This window comes from Varroa jacobsoni, unplaced genomic scaffold (assembly GCF_002532875.2).
Source record: "Varroa jacobsoni isolate VJ856 unplaced genomic scaffold, vjacob_1.0 scaffold_774, whole genome shotgun sequence".
Taxonomy (NCBI): domain Eukaryota; kingdom Metazoa; phylum Arthropoda; class Arachnida; order Mesostigmata; family Varroidae; genus Varroa; species Varroa jacobsoni.
The window spans coordinates 465,562-483,028 of NW_019213676.1; the positions used below are offsets into that span (position 1 = coordinate 465,562).

The 17,467-nt window shown below is 38.8% G+C and overlaps 1 protein-coding gene across 1 annotated transcript in view; it reads right to left on the reverse strand.

Annotated features, from left to right (window-relative positions):
* Positions 1 to 6,470: 6,470 nt before the first annotated feature.
* Positions 6,471 to 17,467, reverse strand: part of LOC111263575 (uncharacterized) — a 33,009-nt gene continuing 22,012 nt past the window's right edge. The window contains exons 3-7 of the mRNA XM_086969695.1: positions 13,367 to 15,523; positions 12,327 to 12,823; positions 8,346 to 8,834; positions 7,316 to 7,452; positions 6,471 to 6,862 (exon numbers count right to left, since the gene is read on the reverse strand). Of these exons, the coding sequence (XP_086825821.1) occupies positions 8,516 to 8,834; positions 12,327 to 12,823; positions 13,367 to 13,378 (828 nt within the window). The 5' untranslated portion in view covers positions 13,379 to 15,523 and the 3' untranslated portion in view covers positions 6,471 to 6,862; positions 7,316 to 7,452; positions 8,346 to 8,515. The remainder of the gene's footprint in view (positions 6,863 to 7,315; positions 7,453 to 8,345; positions 8,835 to 12,326; positions 12,824 to 13,366; positions 15,524 to 17,467) is intronic.

The window sequence follows — 17,467 nt, forward strand, 5'->3', positions numbered from 1 at the left end:
AACTTCCCCTATGGCGCAGTTTCATTAAGAGCTACGACTGTTTTAGCCTATGAAACTGACAAAAAATAGGCTACTGCGATACAATGGGGTTGATAAAATGCAGCTCAAGAATGACTCCTGGAATGAACAAGCTTCCACAACGAATGTAGCACATTTCAAGTTAACACCCTTGGAGGACCTCATTGAACGCCTCAAAATCTGATCTCTTAACTATCCTTGCTACATTCGCATCATCCTTAGCGTCCTTAAAAATCGCTCGTATATTTTCAGTAGCCCATAGTCTGTGTCGATGAATGGAATGAATATGTGGGACGTACGCAAAAAGTATCTTTTGGACAAACGAAGTAAAAAAAAAAACGATATAATTTGAAAGAAATAGTTATTTTCGTGCCATGGCCCAAGAGTCGTTTAATTAGTTTACACGAACAGCTTTCATTGACTATTAGGCCAACGTTAAACCTGCCAAATATTATTATATTCCTTACTTTGGCATCGAGATTGTTGTTTGTGCAGTTTTGAAGTAAAACTCTACACCATCATTATACGTTAACTGCACGTCTATATGCATATAAGGGAAGTATTCAGAAGCAACTAGTAAAAAGTCAAGAATACTAGGTGAAATATAGTAGCTTATGTACCATAGCTGGCTGTGCATGTGACTACTCACTTAACGATATTGCTGATATTTAAGGATGCGTTTAGTTTCTCTAAGCCTGCTTTAATGTTTTAGGAGTTGCTATAGGTGGCATCTGTGTAGTAGGCTTAGTGTTTGTCGGTTGGCGGCCTCTGTTATATCAGCACCGCGCTGGTCAAGACTGATAGCGCTGTTAGTAAATTTGTCAACCTGTGATCGCCCTTTCCTGGGATTTTCAGAAGAACCTGTAAAAACTTTTGTCGTAAACGTGTAATTACTTGTTATGACTGCTAAATTTGAAAAGGTACGCCATGCGGATATACGCATGAACGGCCCCTAGTGTTAGAACGTTTAACATACCACACGGTATTCAGCTAAGCTTTTGTCTATGGTCGTACAAAGTGAATGAAAAAAAAAGCTAAACGACGGACCCAGCCCTAATATTTGGGTTATCATTGGGCCACAGACGCTAACGAGATACTCACAAGCGCAAGTGGAAAACGCTTCTACCGTAAATGTAGATCGGAAAATTGAGTTAATGGAGCCTTTAAATAATACGCGATAGGCGCGCTGAATAGGTGTCCTAAGCAGGTCGTCCTAGGAGTTTGCTAAACTTTTCATGCGAAAGTTTCCTGTTAAGCACGATATACGGCATACAAGAACCGCCTACTGTTTATCAGCTAAAAAAAAAAAGGTGATCAATCATACATTTGAACTATCACGATGGGCGCTAAAAATTGTGTGCTTTTGATCTTGAAAAAAGCTTTGTGGTCATGGTCACAAAATGCTATAATACTTGGTACTTACAAAAATAAGTAGACCGTTCGTTTTAGGTCGATAATTATTGGTGTTTATTAATATTAATTGATATTTATTCGTCCTAATTTAAATCTTTTTTGCGGTAGCCCCTGCCGGATGCAACACATTCTACTGTTTGTTCCGGTCGTCGAGATAGTTATCAGCTTAGTCACCGAATTTTTTTATTCCTTTTGTCGTGCCGAAACGCTTCTCCTCCAGATGTTTTTATTTTTGGAAATCAAAAGAAGTCACAGGGCCTAGATTCGCACATCACGCTTCTCGAGTTCTGTTTTGCAAAATCTGCCGTTCAAGTGATAGAATATAGAACTAGGACTTGTGATACCCTATTTCTGATTTCTTGTATCGAACAGGCTCACGCAAAGAATTCTCAATTAAGAACAATTCTTGAAGGTACTCCTGAGTAGCCGTGGTGCTGAACGGCATTAAATAATGACAAACACGCGTCGACGATCGAAGAAAACCGTAAAGAGCACTTTGGTTTTGGACCTGAATTGAACAATTTATTCCCGTCGGCTTAACCGATACTTAGAAGATTGTGTCCTGGTCTCCTCGTCGCAGTCGTACACCCGCATCTGGGCGTATGTAAGGAGTTGTTAAGCAAGTGTGGCTTTTTAGAAACGATAAAGTGTATTACGCACGCAGTTTTTTCAACAGTGTGCATCTGCTGAACATTCAGCTGTTTCGAAACAAATTTTGCTGTAAGCTCCCTGACGTCTGAACGGTTGATCACGAAGGCCTGCTATAAACCAGTTAAAATCTCTGTCTCGTCCATTAATTCCTTAATGGTGATTCAGCGACTGGTCGCCACGAGTTGTTTCACCCACTACTTTCTTGTTCGTGATTGTGGTCATAAACCTTTTACATTTTTTTTGGATTTCTGTCAGTCCTCAAAACGCTACAAGTACCAGTCGACGTAAACTTTATTCAGTGTTTGGTTTTAATAGATGCTCTGCGTTATCCGCAGTGTCTGTACGGTTGACTTTACTTTTTTTTTTCTTATACGAAAACGTAATGCTTGCTCGTTGCTCCATTTAAGAAAAATAGCGGAACGTTCAGTACGTAGGTTTACCAATTTCACCAGAAAACTGGAAAGTGCACCGCATTATCGTGGAATGATTGTCGCAGCAAAAGGCCTGGTCTTTTTGCTGCAGTGAACCACAAGCGCTCACCCAATGGCGCGGAAATTCAAACAATTAAATTCGCCTCTGAACAAAAGTACACACCTTCAAAATATCGCTTATGAGCACTATAGCCTGCAGTAAGAAAAGATCCTACTACTACTACTGTACTTATCTTTTTCAGCTTAAAGTTTGACAGTCCTGAGTAATCCTATAGCAAACACATAGTGTCACTGACCACGTCGACCTGTCAGCTATGCTTATGCCTAATAACCTTGGTTAAATCGAGCGTCGCTTCGCTATAGTAACGACTGTGTTTTTTGAAATAGATCTGTTTTGCAGATTCTCAAATAAAGATAGTCATTATCTATTGCGATTACAGAGCATCCGAAAATGCCAAGGCCAGCAAGCTCCTTTGGTTCCGAAAATGTTATACGTAGCTAGAATGACGGAATGACTTTTTTTATAATATATATACGCCCATCTAACCTGACAATCTATTTTATGACAATTTTAGTTAATTAACAATGTATAACTGTAGTCTCAGACTTCAGGTGGAGCACGTATAACTCGCAAGAGGAATCTCTAGTTAATTTCATAAGCGACATTTGAAATAGCCAGAAAACTAACTGAGTGTGATATACTGGAAGCGATATATACATCTATTTAAGATCACAGTTAAACGCTAGTAATTATTGAGGGTATCAAGGGAGAATGGATTGTCAAGTGGACACCTTTCAAGGCCGGAAGCAATTTAGCTAGGACACGCTTAAATGCATAGGTTCTGTCCTGTATCGGTCGCAATATAATATCGTCGTACAGTATAATCTGCAATATACAGTGAACCAATATAATATTAATACTGCGAAGTTATGAGAGTGACATCACTAGGTAAATGCTGCGCTACGAGCAGGACACCAAAAGTTTCAGTCGAGATCCATAGGTGTCTATATTTACACTGACTCAATAATGCATCATGTATGTTTAATGTAAGCATCGGCCGAAGATTCAAAGCGTTGAAATGAAAGTTACTGGCCTGAAGTCTACTGTCCCATGAGGTCTCTCTGATGTCGCTGCTAGAAGTTCACAATCATCAGACATAAAACTCTTCAACGACAGTGTAATATGATTATAGTTTCACATGCCGAAGTCTATTTAGCTCGTTAGAACACGGTATTATTTGTATCACCCCATATAATCAAAGTAACATCCGGCAAATTGTTAAACTCTTTAGTATTGAAAATTAATCAAGCAACACCTGCTTGCTCTACACGCATTTTACTGTCGAATACCTATTACTAACAACCAAAAATTTCTCCATATGAGTCATAAAGTATCTTGAAAAGCAAAAACGCTACCTTATGCCTGCTACGCTATGGCGCCGTATGCGGAATAAACTTGGCGGCGAATATTCGCTATTGGTATTTAAGTGCAAAATCGCTGCTCGAAGGGTCAACTTACCCATTTGCAACTAGGCACTCGTATAGACCTACTTAAGTTCGGAAATATCGCCTTCAGTGTAACCAGATGGAACGCCTTCGTATTGCAACATGAAATGAAATTAGTGAGAAGTATGGCGAACCGTAGCCGTCCGTGTCCAATCAACTGAAACGTAAAAAAATCGCAGACCGACCAGTATTGATCACCAAATACGAAACAAATACATCTTAATTGGATAATCGCCGTGATAGGTGATACGCTGTGTGTTTTAAGTTGGCTCAGTCTGAGATGAAGGCTCGGTTAGTGCAAATCGTTTTCCTACCCGTTATACTCGGAGAAAATTCTCTACCATCGGCTTTTATTACCTTGCGGACTGACTATGGCAGCTAGTTATTACTAACTCACAGTTTGTAGTAGTTGCGTAGCGAGGTGCTCCACCGGGGTGGGAGAAATCCTATGCCGGCGAAATCGCGGCATTTAAGCTCACCGAATACAAGTCTAAACGATTTACATACGTAACGTTACTTTTACTGTTGTTTTAGTATTGAATGTCTTTTCGATTTTCGTCGTGTGACGAGCATAAAAACATATCCTTATGGATATGAAAAGAACTTCTACTATCCCAAAAAGTGCTGCCTTCATTAAGGTCTAATTCATACACGTTTTTATACAGCCAAAACTGCGCTCCAAACATGTTCACTTATTTTTTTTCTAAGAAAAAAGCTTTTCTATTAACAAATTCCGACAAGGAGTAAACCTGTGATGTATGATTCGTGAACCCTTTACTTGTATACAAATAAAATGGCACATCTTCAAATTACACACCATTGAGCCCTACATAACACGATCATTTATAAAAGGTAGAAAACAACTGCAAGGTCTTCTAGTTTTTAATAAATTCTTGTAACTAAAAAAAAATCTTGATAATTTCAAATTAAAATGAAAGCTTTCTACATTATATATATATATATATATATATATATATATATATACTGCCACGTCGTTCGTTGTGCCGTTCCGGTTCCTTCTTCACATCTAGCGAAGTCAGGCATATTCGTTCAGAACATAGATATAAATTTTCAATACCGCATCTTTTTATTCGTAAATAAATTTGAGTATATTCGTAAATATAGTATATAAATATTCGTAAATAAACTAATATGAGAACAAGCGGTTTGCTTGGTGGACCTTTTGGGCAATAAACCAGAAACACGTCTGAGGTCCGCTATGAATGCGGAATAAAGAACCTGTCAGAACTCAAATCAAAAGAAGCTATCGTTACGTTGTTCCGGCCTGTTCCAAGTAACTATTTTTTTCGAATATGATAGCTCCCTTGTGTAATATATAACTTTGGTAACAAAAATATGACAAAGAATACACTCGAAGATAGTGATCAAATACTACCAAGCACAATGTTGACTAGCACAAACTCCAAAGACCTTTTGCGTGACATGTTCGTGCATTTGTTTGAACCAGATAAATCAGGCTGAAATACATCACAGAAATGATTGTGAATAGCCTTAGATAATCCATAATAAAACTGGCCGGAACCACTTTTTCATTCGAAGATAATAGTTAAAACCCAAAATCCCAAGTCCAAAATCAATCTACCAACAGGGAACTGTAGATCAAGACGTAATAATAAAGAAGTTATAATTCCCAATGTCCTACTTATATTCTACTATTTGTTGTTTTTTACTTATATTCTATTTGTTGTTTCTTAGCAGATAGTACACTTTCCAGTAACTATGAGAAAATCAAATACGCCTTGAAAAATTACGAGAGACTTTGTGTTGTTGGCTTAGTTCTCTAGCTGCCATGTTAAACAACGCTTTAACAGGACGCCATGGTCGGTGAGTTAGTGACACCCGGCCGGCAATTCGTTATTGTGAATTCCGTAGTTTTGCCCGTTAACCACTATGGAGAATATACCTTGTAGGGATTCTTGAGCAAAGCTGGTAACTCACATAAACTAGCTGAAAGGATTCGCATCGTCGTTACAATTGGCCAACAAAAAGGCCAATAGGCATATGCATAGCCTTTGATGTTCTCCTGCATCGTTGTGTGGCACGTTTTAGTATGACATTGAACGCGTCGCATAAGAGGAAATATCGCTACTATTTACTAAAGGAAGTGCTTTTTTTTAATTATATACTCAAGGAATATTAGGTTGACTAAAAGGTAATTTCATACGGTAGGCAATGACACTCCATGTGGAACCCACCTTATCGACTTGGCTTCGTCGCTCAAATCGAAATTTAAAATTTTACAACGCTGACAGCAGCTACGGTAAAAAAGTACACTCATATCTTGCGCAGTCATCTTTGCTATCATATACAACAGCTCTTGTTAATCCAGTTGCAGCTTGTTTCAGAAAGGAACTTTCTTTCTGGAAGGACAAGGATTTCAGAAAGTTCAGAAAGGAACAGTATCGGACATCCGTTTTTTGGTCGCACGATTCGATCGCAAAAAAACTCGTAAATCGTATGGCAAATGCAGAGCAACCTGGAGAAAAAGCGAATGTGTAAAAATACGTACAGATTTTTATAGTTTAGAAGGTGTTGAAATTAGCTTTCGATCGTCCAATAACTGCGCGCATACAGATAATGCTTTGATATGTGTTTTATAGAAAAATCGTATATTTGAACGATCTAACAATCTTATGTGCTGCCTGAGCGTCACTTCCACTGAATGCTCTAATAGAAGTATGTTATGACCTGCCAACTGATAACGGGCCTTTTGTCAAGAGTTTTCAGAGCGCGAGTCGATGCACCCAACCCAGAAGGGCACTTTTCAGTTCAGTGCTTCAATATAGTTCCATTCTCCATCATATCTGTGAGCTGGCAGAGAACTGCAAAAAATGAAATATGAATTATAATTACCTACAAACATCAGTGGCGAACATACATACATAGCATTGCTACATGCAAACAAAACTGGATATTTTCTTTCAATATATATTGCTAAAAAAACAGATTTAATAAAAGTTTAGTATATAACACAGCACAGCATTCGATGAAATGGTTTCAGGTGAGAATTTGAAGACTTTGTTGTGCCGGACAGTCTATAGCGTCTTGTTATTTCATGATCAAGCAATGATATTCTGAGGCAGATGAGCACCTTCCGAATATTTAGTACAGATGTGTTACCGTCCTAAGTAAGATTCCGATTATTGCTGGACACCTTTTTTTTAAGATTTTAAAGATAAAATTATCCTTAAAATAGCAAATTAATGAACTTTTTTGAGATGATCGATGTACAATACAGCTATATGGAGATTCCGAGGTAGAAAACCATAACATACATTTCGTTTGTGACTTCTTCAGCTACAAGCGAGTTTTACGGCAGGCATACTTCCAGACCGACTGTGAAACGCTGATAGCGTAGAAACAGTCGAGCAATAATTTAAGCCGCCTTAAAAAAGCAATTGTTCTCTTTGACCTGAAAATCATTCCGATACGTTGTTTGTAATATCACAAATTTGTAACAGTAGTTGGTTTGCCTACTTTTCTGAAAGCCACCGTTGGCTGAAGACATGACAAAAGATCCCGTTTGTCGGAAACCTCAAACCAACCAAAAATAAGATAACAACAAAGAAAACAGTAGAGATTAAGTCTGCTGTATGATTTTCCGACAGCCGCTGGATATCAACAGGATTTCTCGTGTGATAAAAAAAAAATCGCAAAGCTATTATTATACTGGCATCGAGATAAAACAAATATTCTCTGGATTTGGCCAGGATGCTAGATTAGTGACAGCATGCTGTAATGTTGGATTTACCTTTGTCTTTAAACATGTTTAGAAAAGTGGTAAAACGCAATTTGAAGCAATGTAGCCGGAGATCAGTTAAAACGATTACTTAAAGTAGGAGTAACTATTTAGCTTACTTATTATATATAGAGCTTTTAGAAGGCTGGCATGATATTTAAGGGTGATCACCATCATTTATTCAGCTACGGCAAACCAACAGTATCAATTTGTCTGTCCAGCTGGTAAGCCTTCTGCGTTATATAGTATATAGTTAAACAAAAGGAAATAAATAACACAGGACCATGAAAACGATTACTTTGCGACGTTTCGTTCTCTATAAAAAAAGGAAAAAATCAAACTAAAATCTTCTATTCCAGGAGATAATTTTAAACTGTGCCGTTGGCTTTGTGCAAACTCTACTGGCTACTTGTTAATGAGGAACAGTAACGTCAAATAATCCTTTTGGTAATTGTAATAATAATAATAATAATAATAGTGATAAAAAGAGCTGTTATTATTACTATTGTGAGGATAGCACAGAGTTTATTAGAACAAAGGCAAGAAAAATTCGTAGACTTACTTACCGATAACGATTAGGCTTGCTTAACGCAGTAGGTAACACAAACGTCCGTCAGTGGTGCAGACATTTGGGCACTTGCACATATAACAGAGTTATAATTTCACAGCTTTTTAGAAGGGATCAGGTCAGCCTATCGAAAAATTTAAGCGTGCCTCGTTCTCTCGGTCGTAGGCGTCAGTTTGTATGATCGTTCTCTCTGCTGTTTGGCTCGTTAGTGCGTTCAGTAAGAGACGACTTCTGAGTGTTGTAGAACGTCTGCGTAGTCACGGCGCGGCCTTTGTACTTCTCGACGAAGAACCTGTTAGTATCATAGGCCGGCGTTGCCAGAACCGGCAATGGCTGTGTAGGTTCACAGGTCCATAATAAAGCTTTAGTAACATTGGTACTTGCACTTCTCAATAGTGCTTGTCTTGCATAAATCACCATCAGTGTAAAGGCAATTCCGAATAATGAACAGCACGCCAACGTCACAACCAGGCACCATGTTTTTTCCCTATGCGTTGTAACGGTACAATAGTTCATTGAGAATTAATAGTGAGTCAACAAACCTTTGAGAATGGGCCGCTCATCGTTCAAGTACTTAAAGTGGTTATAAAATCAGAAGTTCGGCTTCTCTCAACTTAAGATAACTAATTAGAAAGATTAAAGACAGCCATCTATGAGTGTCGACGCCACTGTATACCAGCAACGTTATAACGGCAAAAACTATGAAAATGAATCCCACTAATAATAAACATTAGCATATAATTGTTTTTCGTTATATCTTGTATTTCCGCTTCAACTACGAGTTTTCCCAACTGTGAATCACCTATTCTCCTACCTCAACCAGCAACAAGCCTGCTCCCTTTTTTACCCATTCATGCTTTCGTACCTTGTTCTTTCTGCTACAGTAACAAACACTTTGCTATAAAAGCGAAACATGCTTAGACTGTATAACGATTTTTTTTTTTTTGCTGAACTAGTACGGCTGCATTACTTTGTGATCACAACTAGCATTGCATAGAGCCTCAAAGACCTGTATCGTATTCATCTATGAAAATAAGACGGTAAAATCAACATCTACCATAACTATGTTTTGGCTCGTTTAGTAGACCTGTATCAAAAATCCGAGGTAACTATATAGGTTATTTAGATGAACAAAATTAAGCCCAAGTAGATCTTAACGTAGCCGCTGACGAGAATGTTTTGGACTCCACGATGGCGGGGTGGCTAGGCAGTTACACAAACAAATTAAAGGCTTCGTTTTCGATGCTCGGTTGAAATTTACGGCGTTTAATGTCAGCTTATACCACCGTTACTATTGGCTAGCATGATTGTAACTGCAGTTACTACTCGTGAAATGGTAGTAAGGAGTGGTTTTTAGCCGGTCCTTGCACGTTGCGGGGATTTTTACGAAGCTCCTGAATAGTCAGACAACAACTATAGCGCCGCAAGCTACAGTTATGGCACGGTAAAGGCAAAGCACGATTAGAGCTACACTGAGAGCACCATGACCCAAAGCAGCACGGCCGATTTTGAAGATACAAACGCCAATAAAACAGCAATATAGTTACATACTCCGTTATAAGGCAAATCGGTGTTTCGCAAATAAATTTAGTATTGAAGGGGCAGACCAAGTCTGCAAACTGCAAAAGAGAAACCTTTGCCTTCCCTGATAAAGCCAGCGAGAATTATTAACACCTATTTGAAAGTAGCCACCCATAGATCTAGAGGATCTGATTGCTGCTGTCAGAAATACAAAAAGAATAAGATCATGGTCGATGTCAATTTATTCAGTCAAGAAATAAAAGGATTAATTAAAGAACAGCGGCAGAAGTTGACCTCTATGGAACGGCCAGGGATACATCAACGACCGGCACGGCAAACGGGAAAAGAAAAGCAAAAAGAAAAAAGGGACACAGTGTCTACAACGTCTTGAAAAACCCGAACGCACAAAACTTCATGCTGACTGCGAAGGGATCACCAGCTTTCAACCAGACGAAGCTGTCTACCACTAGCATTTTGCCAAACAAGCTACCACACGTAATATATGTAGCATATGTTCTGCTTTCTATAGCAAATGAGAAGGACAGCACCTCACCACTCAATTTTCTGCCGACATGAACCTATTTCAAGTAGTAGGAAATTATAGCTGCCTGATCCCATGGCACGCTTAAAATATCGCTGTGTCACATCACCCCCCTCCCCTCCGATCCATATAGCCCGTATGCTTTTGTCAAGGTGCGAAAACAAACACGCATCGGAGATTACTACATTGTTAAACTACCGACGCAGGCAGTGGGACAGTTCATTAGGCAAGAATACATCTAGAAAGGATAAACCTTATGCGGGGCCCGCCAATTTATCGGCCGATAAGTATGCTTCCCGCACTTTTGAAGACCGCAAAGCACAAGATTACACGCAGGCTAATTAAAGAGTTGGGCAGCAGGAACGCAATGTTTGGCGACCAATATGGCTTCATAGAAAGGCGCATATTGGTGGCAAGTTCCCGGAGGTAGTAGGAAGACAATGAGTTATGTCCTGTTGATCTAGAAAATACTGCCTCGCAGCCCTCTTGGGCGTTAAGAATGCGTATGGTTCTGTGACCTGAGTCAAGATAAATGACACTTCATTTAACAGCGCACAATATTTAAAATGCATAAAAAAAATCGTACCTAAGCGAAAGAGGAAAAATTTGCGACGTAGGGTATTCCACATGTAGGGTCCTCGTGTCCACCTTGTGGAAAATAGAGTACGACGGAATGCTACGTCTATCTTGCCTACTGGGTACGCCCTTAGTAACGTACGCTGACGACCTTGCGCTAGTTCTGACCACCCGAAAGCCTCAGCCATATAAACGAGTGACAAATACGGTCCTTGTGGACATTTCATCCTGGCAAGGGCCTCGCGAACTCAGCCTGCTACCGAGAAAGACAGAATCGGTACTGCTCAATAAATAAAAGGGCTCGCCAGAATTTCACATTCAACAGTATGGCTATTCAAACAGGCAAAGTTCTTGGAGATTATGACCAGAGATCGATTCACATACAATACGTCCGCTACATGACAAAGTGGGTCGCCCAGACTTTCGATGCCTGCTCCTACGGAACAAGGTTGTCTCACACGGGAAGTAAACGTCATCTAACATCCGTGGGGGGTTAGCACAATTCATTACGTTGCTCCAATGCGCGACGAGATAAGAAGTCGATGCGTCAGCCTCTGGACAGGACGCAACGCCCAATAGCTGTCGAGCCATCAGAGAGACAAGCGGATCTGATTACGCTTAGAGAAATGGTCGCAACAGTGAATCTTGATCTAAATCAGACAACTCGGATTTCGGACGAAGTGCTTAACCCCTTATTGAAGAAATGCCACGGATGCGAACGTACTTATCGTTAACACATTTAATAACCTAGCTGCTTACGGGCCGTGGGACCTTCGAGGCGTACTGACATCAAATTGGTAAAAGGATATCTCTCATCTGCGTCAGCGGCCAATACGGTAGAAAAAGACAGCGCCCAGCGTTATCTTAAATCCTATCTGTGTTTGGCAAGCAACGCAGACGGCTGCGGGGCCAAGGTTGGTTTTGCCCAGGACCAAGTGCTTGCTCCACCATGTGCCAAACTGGTAATTGCAACTTGAAATGGTGAATAATCATGGAAAAAGGTTGTAACGTTTGCTAATAGTAATGTTAATAAAAATCATTATAAAAATACGGTTGTAGGAAAAGAATTGGGACACATATGTTCACTAACAAGGGAGAATTTTTTAATTTTATCGAATATTCTTTCGTCGCGGGGTAACTGATCGAAAAAATTAACTGCTTAATATCGAAATTTATTCCCATGTGATACAGGAATGGAAATGGGGGCATTGGCGCGGAGGGATTTAGACCTTAGAAAAAAGCTCTAATTCTTTCAATCTTTGGAGACAGTGTTTTTTTCAAAATATAAAATATTTTTTTTTGTCTAAACGGTAAAAACTAGATGTCTTTTTTTTGTCGTACCGTTTCCGTTGTGTGTCTCTTAACACACGTTTATTGTCGGTGCCGTTGCCTTCAGTCTGGACTGGTGAACTTTTTTTTCCGCCGGAAAATTTGTTTGTCTTTGGGGATGCTGGACTTGCGCTCAAGATTCTTGAGAAACGAAGACCTATCGATTTATTTGACGTACGAGCTACAGGGGAACTTGTTTCCAATCCTGACGATTTTCGAAGGTCTGTAGAATTCTGTACGTCTGCTGCTTTCCGAACGTTTGCCAATTTCTGCGAATCCGCCGACCTTTGAAGGTCTACAGATCTTCGATGACTCATCGATTCGGTTACAATTCCTGCTTTTTCTGCTGACTCTGATATATTTAAGGAGACTGATCTTTGTTCGGCTTTGTCCATTACTTTTTCTGATGAACCTGATTCTGGAATGGGTGATACCGTTTTTGGGCCTATTGATGCGTGTACGTTTTGCTTTGATGATTCAGCGTTTTCGTCCGCCTCTGTCCACGCAGGCTAGAAAGTTCAAGGAACATGAAATACCATGATAAAACGCACGGTGCCCACTCTCTGTGGAAACTACAGATCTTTACGGGGCGTTGGCTTCTATTCATCACATTCCGTTTCACATCACACTTCCATAGTCTTTTTATGTTTGTAAATCAAATACACTAAGGAATATAACAATATTATCTGAGCATATTAAATAATTTTGCTTATTTAAGACGTTTGAATTATTATTTATACGTCTGAGTATATTACAACTTGGACTATAAATTCTATTGTAAGCGAACAAGAATCGATGGTCTGTGCCACGCTGTGAATATTTCTTAATGGTTTTATTAAGTGCTTCTCTGTTTGATGGTACCATCAAAAGCACCCATTTTAAATGAAAAAAGCATGTAAAGCGTTCGATACCCAACCCAATATAATTACTGTAGCAGTTTATTTACATGATAAACTACAGTAATGTGTGAAATCGTCGTTGCAAATAAATTAGTAATAGAATTTGGCTAAACATTATATTATGTTGACGTCCCGCTCGTAAAGGAAACTCACCGGGTATGACATTTTCGCAAGGCTTAGCCAGCTGCGAAGTAAGCACTTCTGATTTCACAATGAAGTGATTTACTTGTCTAGGGAGTTAGTCGATGGTAAAAACCTGACGCGGGTAATTCAAATATGACTTTTGTTCGAGAAAGCTTGGCAGTTGCCGCATGTTTGATTAGAGTATCCGTATGAGCATCACGGGTTGTAGTTTTAACAATGGTTTAAATGGCGCGCAAAAGTTAACGGGATAAAAAAAAACTACATGCGCCTGCTCATAACTTGCCTCAATAAAAACGATTCATTCTATATACAAGTCAGATGCAAGGAAGGAACTTTTCGAGGTAACTCAATAAACAAAACAATAATTACGATGCTACACACACAGCTAATAAACGAAACCAGCCAAAAATTAACAAATGTAAGGTAAGCACAGATGATATTCATGGCATGGGATTAATGTTCCTTAATATACAATATTGTCAGTTTTCGTATACTGAATAACTTTGTTTTTTACGTTTGGTGGTCAAGCCGTTAGGGCTGCCTCACAGCAGGAAGTGACTCTGCGCTTGTATTCGAACCTAGACCACTACACGTCCTATGTTTAGTCAGCAGATACGTTACTCTCTGGGCTTTCGTATACTCTGTTTCACTGAATAATCAGCTTCGATTCTTCTAGCTAATCCACGATTGGAATAGAAGAAAAAGGGCCTTAGTTACTACTGAATGACATGGTTTTGTGAGCTTGAGTAATCACATAGTCTCGGCCTAATCTATCAATGTCTTTAAGTTTCATTTTAATATATTCACTTGTAGACCTTTTAGTCTCCTTGGTCACGTTTGACTCATTATAACACACGTATTCACCTATCTGAAGACACTATATTTTTGTGTACTAGAAGAGGACAACAGGGGCTAACGTTGCCCTAGTATGAGACACCTATGTGTTTTATATGTGATGATAATCGCCACATAATGTTCATGGTACATATGGTATAAAACACGGGACCCATCCGCAAGGCAGAAGTGGATGGAGTCTTCGAAGACAGAAGTATATATATTTCGTTACCGGTTCTTGCGTAAGTATTTCGAATCAATGTATTGAAATTACAGTTCAAATTTAAGCTTGTCTGGAATAGATCTGGAACTACTGATACCACCTATAGTCACTAAAAAAAGACACAGATGACAGCTCGGCCGAATCATAATCAAACAAAATACTTGCCCACCTTTCTTTGACAGCAGAAATTCTTCTAATTAGCTAGTTTCAGACGAATGTAAAGCAGTGATTATTTATAACTAACTTAGAAAGCTTCGAAGTTACAAATTTTCTATTCAGAATTCTAAACATAGAAAATGATGCTTTCCCACTATACTGAAGATAGCCGAGCTGCATTTTTAACTGTGAGGCTATTCTTATTGATTGCAAGTTCTAGAACATAGAACTGCGAGCGAAACTCTAAATGCGTAGTTACAACTTAAGTATTATTCTGAAGACCTGTATGAGCTATAAGAGTTCTAGGCGAAGTGTATCATGTCGAATACGAATGTCAGTACAATGCTCAGAATGTACTTCGGACTTGTCTGCCTAAGCTTTCCCAGATCTAGATATGTTTGCGTTTGTATAATTATATGTGGTCATTTCTACGTATAACCGTATGGATGTTGTAATTTCAGGACGTACCTGAACGTATTACTGCTGGCGATCTAGGATGGATACAAGTTACGTTGGTAATAGGCCTCGTGACGGATAAAAAATTGCATGAAAAACTAGTATAAGATAATAATAACATTATTTTAACCTATTAATCACCTATAATCATTTGATGGTTAGCAGACAAATGCGCAGGTACTTTTAGTCGTGAAGGCACACAGCCCTGAGAGTTTACTCTGCCTGCCATATTTGGACGAACGGCGCAGGCCAGCTTTCACAGTAGTCCCTGTTTCAATTTTTCGTGAAGAAACAATCGTGCGCATGTGCTTCCTTGTCCTAGGTTAGGTTAGCGATAGCTGCTACATTGTATTTAATAGTGACGATTTGAATTCGCGTTACCACTTCGTCGCGTCGATTCGCTCAAGACGGCCTGCCCCACTTCATCTGTCTGTCATTTCTCTGAATGTGCAGAAGCGAACGTCAGCAGATTAGTTTTCGGAGAGGCGATGTTCGATCTGTAAAATAAGTATCGATTACTGGTAGTCCAATTTAGTGCGACATGTAATAACTAAGATGTGAAGATTGCGCTGAGCCTAACTGGTAAATCTAGTTATTTTATTCATGGCAAATAAATAAAATTTCTCAGGTTTTTCACGCTGCGGATACGCTGGGCGAGATCCACCTAAGGTTTCACGAAGTATACTGCAATATCTTCTATGAATGGATCTTCACATGAACAATATTCTAAAGCAGAATACGGCGTATAGTAAATTCAAATGCACTTCGAAACCTTCACTTAATTATCCAGAGCAATGGAATCAACTAGGAAAGCTTGAGGAGAAGATAAGATTTTTTACAACCAGTCACAGGCAACGCGCATCAATGAAGGATTGAATCAATGAACGAAATATAGGGAACTTTATTTTTGATTACGTGTAGGTTTGGAAGAGGGCTTTGGTCAACACAAAGTATTTTTATGAAACCGTTTTTGAGTGATATTTTGTATCATGGCTGGACGAGTGAGGAAGTCGTTTTAGTTGTTCCTGTATAGGTAATTGAATCACGTTCATAATTTTCCTAACGATCCCTTCCAAGCACAGTTGTGTCCTTCTACGAAATCTCAAACATTAATCAACATTTCTGGGTTAAATCTTTCAAACGTATCTGGGTCTAGCTATGCGTCTTAGGGCAACTACAGTTTTCATTTATTACGGGAGAAGTAATAGCCGAGATGATTTGGGACGAGGAATTGAAAAACGCAATCCCTTGATGCTGCAGATTTGATGTATCGACCAGCTATTTAAGCGCGACTCTAATGAATGGACGAAAGCTGTCCAAGATAAATAATATTAATATAAAGGAAGATAGTAGTTGGTAGGCTATGATTAATGATTTTGTGTCACATTTGGAGGTAAATGTTTATGGTGAATTGTCTTCCTCAATTATTTTTGAAGAATTATTTACATAATCGTTTTTATATTCATTGGTAAATGTCGTAACGATAAGTATTTCAATAGAACTATCTCTCTGAGATATACGAATGCATATTTAATATTATATTAGGACATTCTGTATGAAACGTGACAAACGTTAATTTTATTGCTGACGTTACAAGCTGACGTTATCCTATAACAGTGCGACATTTTGCAACACTTTTTTTTTCTACATTTAATGCTTTTGAACTTTCAGAAATTTGGGACTGTTCGTCCGGATATCGTCAATCGGGCATTTAGCAGAGTAGTTGGAACGGCTAGAGGAAATGTGAAAATTTCTCAAATAAAAAAGATTATGAGCTCCTTTTTGACACTAGAACGACGGAGACTATTTGTCGTATAAACGTTGTTTTTTGGTAAAAGTTCCACTGCTACGAACACAAAAACCGGAAGTTTCCGGTAAAGACATGAAAATGCTCTTATCGAAATAGTTTGTCGTATATAAAGATACCACACTTGTTCATTTCGGTCAAAGTAACAAGGTAAATGATTTAAAAAGGGAGACATATAAAAATTTGCTTTCCATTGGTTTTAATAACCGATTCATGTCAGTAATTGACCTTGTACGATGGTTCCGTGCAACTAAATGGACATTAGCCTAAAGCGAATATACATTTGTAAAAGTGTATGGTTTCTTTTTAACGGTGTGATTAAGGCCTGATTTGTCGATTACGGTTGTCCATAATTCAAACAAAAACTGCAAAATGTCGAAGTTGCCCTTCGACATTTCGTAGATTCTTATACGTTAGACTTCTACAACCTGGACATGAAGATTTTACCATACAAATGGTACAAGATCGTAAAAATTAGAGAAAAATGTTTGAAAATCTATGTTTAAGTGTTAATTATATCACATTATTAGGAGTTGTATGCCATATTTCAGACTGAACGACATAAAATAAACCTATCAACGGTTTCCTTTGTTACAAAAAATCTATTTTGATAATGGTTCCTAATTTGTTCTGG